The 3,272-nt window shown below is 38.1% G+C and overlaps 2 protein-coding genes across 2 annotated transcripts in view; one reads left to right on the top strand and one right to left on the bottom strand.

Moving 5' to 3' along the window:
* Window positions 1-1,838, top strand: part of LOC104813363 (mitogen-activated protein kinase kinase kinase YODA-like) — a 6,895-nt gene extending 5,057 nt beyond the window's left edge. The window contains exons 7-12 of the mRNA XM_010540921.2: window positions 108-183; window positions 342-401; window positions 486-593; window positions 740-973; window positions 1,210-1,301; window positions 1,460-1,838. Of these exons, the coding sequence (XP_010539223.1) occupies window positions 108-183; window positions 342-401; window positions 486-593; window positions 740-973; window positions 1,210-1,301; window positions 1,460-1,838 (949 nt within the window). The remainder of the gene's footprint in view (window positions 1-107; window positions 184-341; window positions 402-485; window positions 594-739; window positions 974-1,209; window positions 1,302-1,459) is intronic.
* A 777-nt stretch (window positions 1,839-2,615) lies between these two features.
* LOC104813022 (tetraspanin-5-like) overlaps window positions 2,616-3,272 on the bottom strand; it is a 2,269-nt gene continuing 1,612 nt past the window's right edge. The window contains exon 3 of the mRNA XM_010540503.2: window positions 2,616-3,257. Within this exon, the coding sequence (XP_010538805.1) occupies window positions 3,215-3,257 (43 nt within the window). The 3' untranslated portion in view covers window positions 2,616-3,214. The remainder of the gene's footprint in view (window positions 3,258-3,272) is intronic.

The following is a 3,272-nucleotide window of genomic DNA, read 5'->3' as shown; positions in this document are numbered from 1 at the left end:
TCAAAAATTTTTTTTTTTTTTTTTTTTTTTTGCAAAAAGGGTTGTACCTCGTGAAACTGGTCACTCGTTACAATATTATTTTTCATGTTCATTCTATCTTTGTTCAGAGACATCAAAGGAGCAAACATACTGGTGGATCCAAATGGCCGTGTGAAATTGGCCGATTTCGGGACAGCAAAGCATGTAAGGGCGTGCTTTGAAAATCTTATATTTATTTTGGAAGGGACAAACTAAGATATATATTATTTTTTACTGTTTTAGATGATTCTTTTCTATAGAATAATGCACATTACTGGGCAGAGTCATGTTTTTTATATGCTAATCTTATCTGCATAATGCAGATTACTGGGCAGTATTGCTCGTTATCTTTCAAGGGAAGCCCGTACTGGATGGCACCTGAGGTTACAACGATTCTTGATAATCTGCTCTATTAACGAATGCAAATTCTTCTTCTATCTCACAGTTCCAAAATTCTATGGCATAAGGTTATTAAGAATTCAAATGGCTACAATCTTGCTGTTGACATATGGAGCCTTGGATGCACAGTTTTGGAGATGGCTACCGCAAAACCACCTTGGGGTCAGCATGAAGGGGTCAGTGACATGTAGACACCAAGCATTGCTTTGCCTTTTCATATTTTTCTCCCAAATGGAATTTCTTGTATTAGATTTTCGATGATGATACTCGTACTAGAGATTCGGTATATTGCTTCCTCTTATTCTGGGTTTCTTCTCCAAAGGTTGCTGCTGTGTTCAAGATTGGTAACAGCAAGGAGCTTCCAGAGATTCCCGATCATCTATCAGATGAAGGAAAGGATTTTGTGAGGCTTTGTTTACAGCGTAACCCATCTGCCCGCCCTTCAGCAGCTCAGCTTCTGGAACACCCTTTCATTAGAAATGGTGCCCCCTTTGAAAAGCATGTCATCACTGCTGACGATCTCGAAGTGATGCGTATCATTAACAATATTTCACCGGTATGAAATTCTCATCTACTGCTATGTTATATTCATTTGTTTCTGAGAATAATTGTATGAAACTCTCATCTACTGCTATATTATATATTAATTTGTTTCTGAGAAGAATTTATGTGTATATTGTACTGGTTGACCAGCTTCTGCTTGCAATATGAATTCAGTCCAATGACTCCAATCTTCAAATTATGGTTGAACATTTGCTTAACCATAGTTTCTGCAAACTGATCTTCTATCAGGGAATCTTAAATGCAAGAAACCTTCCAGGTTTCGATTCTGAAGATACCCTGAACCATCACCCACAAGGAGTGAAAATAGCTTCAGGAAATGGGTACGTGAATTTTCCTAGTGGAGCCAACCTCATGCCTGATGACCACGATTTTCATTTTTCTACTTGTCGGCATGTAAGATCAAAACATGAAGATGGATATCTCGTCTTAGTAATGTCGTGATTCTTTTCTTTTATGCTTGTATTTGTACGTTTCTCAGAAGTCCCCTCGCATCAAGGAATATGCACTACCCCGATTTGCCAATTGGCAGCTCAAATTTACGGTCACCGCAGCATATGAGAGGAAGGGTGTCTCCTCCTATATCAAGTCCCAGGTTAACGGGCAGCTTATGCAGTAGCTATCTTCATCAACAACACAACGGTTGCGATCCTGATCTTTCCAAAAGATGGTCTCACCCTGGTCGCGTTCTCCGGGAGATGATCACATCAGGACATGAAGAGCCCTCTAGTTCCAAAAACGGAGAGTCTTTGCTGGCGGATCATGTTTACCCGCAGTGTCTGGGTGCAGAACTCTCGTTTGTGCATTACCTCGACCAGGAGCCAAGTTGCTCACCGCCTGCTCGGGCGGACATGAACTAATATATATATATATACGCACTAAATGCTAATAGACTAATGTTTTGAATGGGGATGACTTTTATTTTGGGTTTTGGGTTTTGGGTTTTAGTTTTTGGATTTTGGATTTTGGTTTTTGGTTTTTGGTTTTTGGATTTTATAATATTTGAAAACTAAAAAAAGTACTTTTGGTTTTTCATTGATTTTTTCATTAAAACGGCTTTTCAAGTTTTTAGGGAAAGTAATTTTGTTTATGGTTTTTGGATTCTAAAAACTCCAACAATTCAAAGCCTAAAATCAATTTATGGCATAATAACATGACTTGCTATATATATACATATATACATGGGTGCATGTGTGTTTACGTGTTCATGTGTTTGTAATCTAGGTTGCCGACATCATAGTCTGTCGGATACAGATAACACATGAAGATGAAGGCAGCCTAAAAAAATGGTGAAACCACAATTGATAAGAGCCGGAGTTCAAGCCTTGGAGCTTTTACCCCGCATCAAAATCAGGGTGATCGAACAAGAACAACTCTCTTCTCTTACCTTTAGATGGAATTTTCTCATTCAGCAGATTCTCATAGTGTTAACAGAGTATAGTGTAAAAGAAGTCTGTACATCCGAAAGTACACCGATACAAACAAAAAATACAGAAGAAATGTCGAACAAAGAAGCAGAGATTTCCTTGGCTGTGGGAGCTGCCATGTCCTGATACAGTTGCATACATGTACCTACCTGGTTGTATGTATACCTTTCCAACCTTAGAGCTGGAGAAATGGATCTGATTCTTCATATGTAAAACTCTTTTTGCAACTCTTCATCCTTTTTTTTTTTTTTTAATGTAGACAGAGAAATATTCGGATCTCCTTTAAAGGGTTTGGATTTTTTTCCCCTTGATTATGTTGTCTCTCTGTACTGAAATTGCGTTGGTGAAAACCATGAACAGATTTCCATGGTGGATTTGACTAGGGTTAGGGTTAGGGTTTTGAGGTTTAGTCATTCCGACGTTTCATCTTGTTTCCAGTATCTCGTCTCGCCTTGCCTCGTCCCCTAACGTTCTTCAGATACGGCTCTTCAACCGAATATTCAATCTCGTCGATCAGATAATCTAATATATATATATATATATAGATATATATAACCCATGTTTTCAATCTTATGTATAATCAATCTATGGATCTTAAGATATGCATGCATACACAGATTTTTATCCAAGAAACATTAAAGTCTTAAACCCTCTGATACGATGTTCCGACCAAAGCGCACCCAAACAAAAGATAGGATAGAAGAACGGAAACTAAGCTTTATGTACAGAAATATATATTGATATTTTTTAAATAAAAATGCACCAAAATATGTGTGAAAGAGAAATCACGAACATATAGAAGATGACGATCAGTAAAACCGATCTCTTCCTCCTCCGGTCCACCATCTCCTCCTACACGAGAGATGT

This window comes from Tarenaya hassleriana, unplaced genomic scaffold, assembly GCF_000463585.1.
Source record: "Tarenaya hassleriana unplaced genomic scaffold, ASM46358v1 Cleome2, whole genome shotgun sequence".
Lineage (NCBI taxonomy): Eukaryota > Viridiplantae > Streptophyta > Magnoliopsida > Brassicales > Cleomaceae > Tarenaya > Tarenaya hassleriana.
The sequence above is the reverse complement of the archived record's forward strand: the minus strand, read 5'-3'. Positions and strand labels throughout refer to the sequence as shown.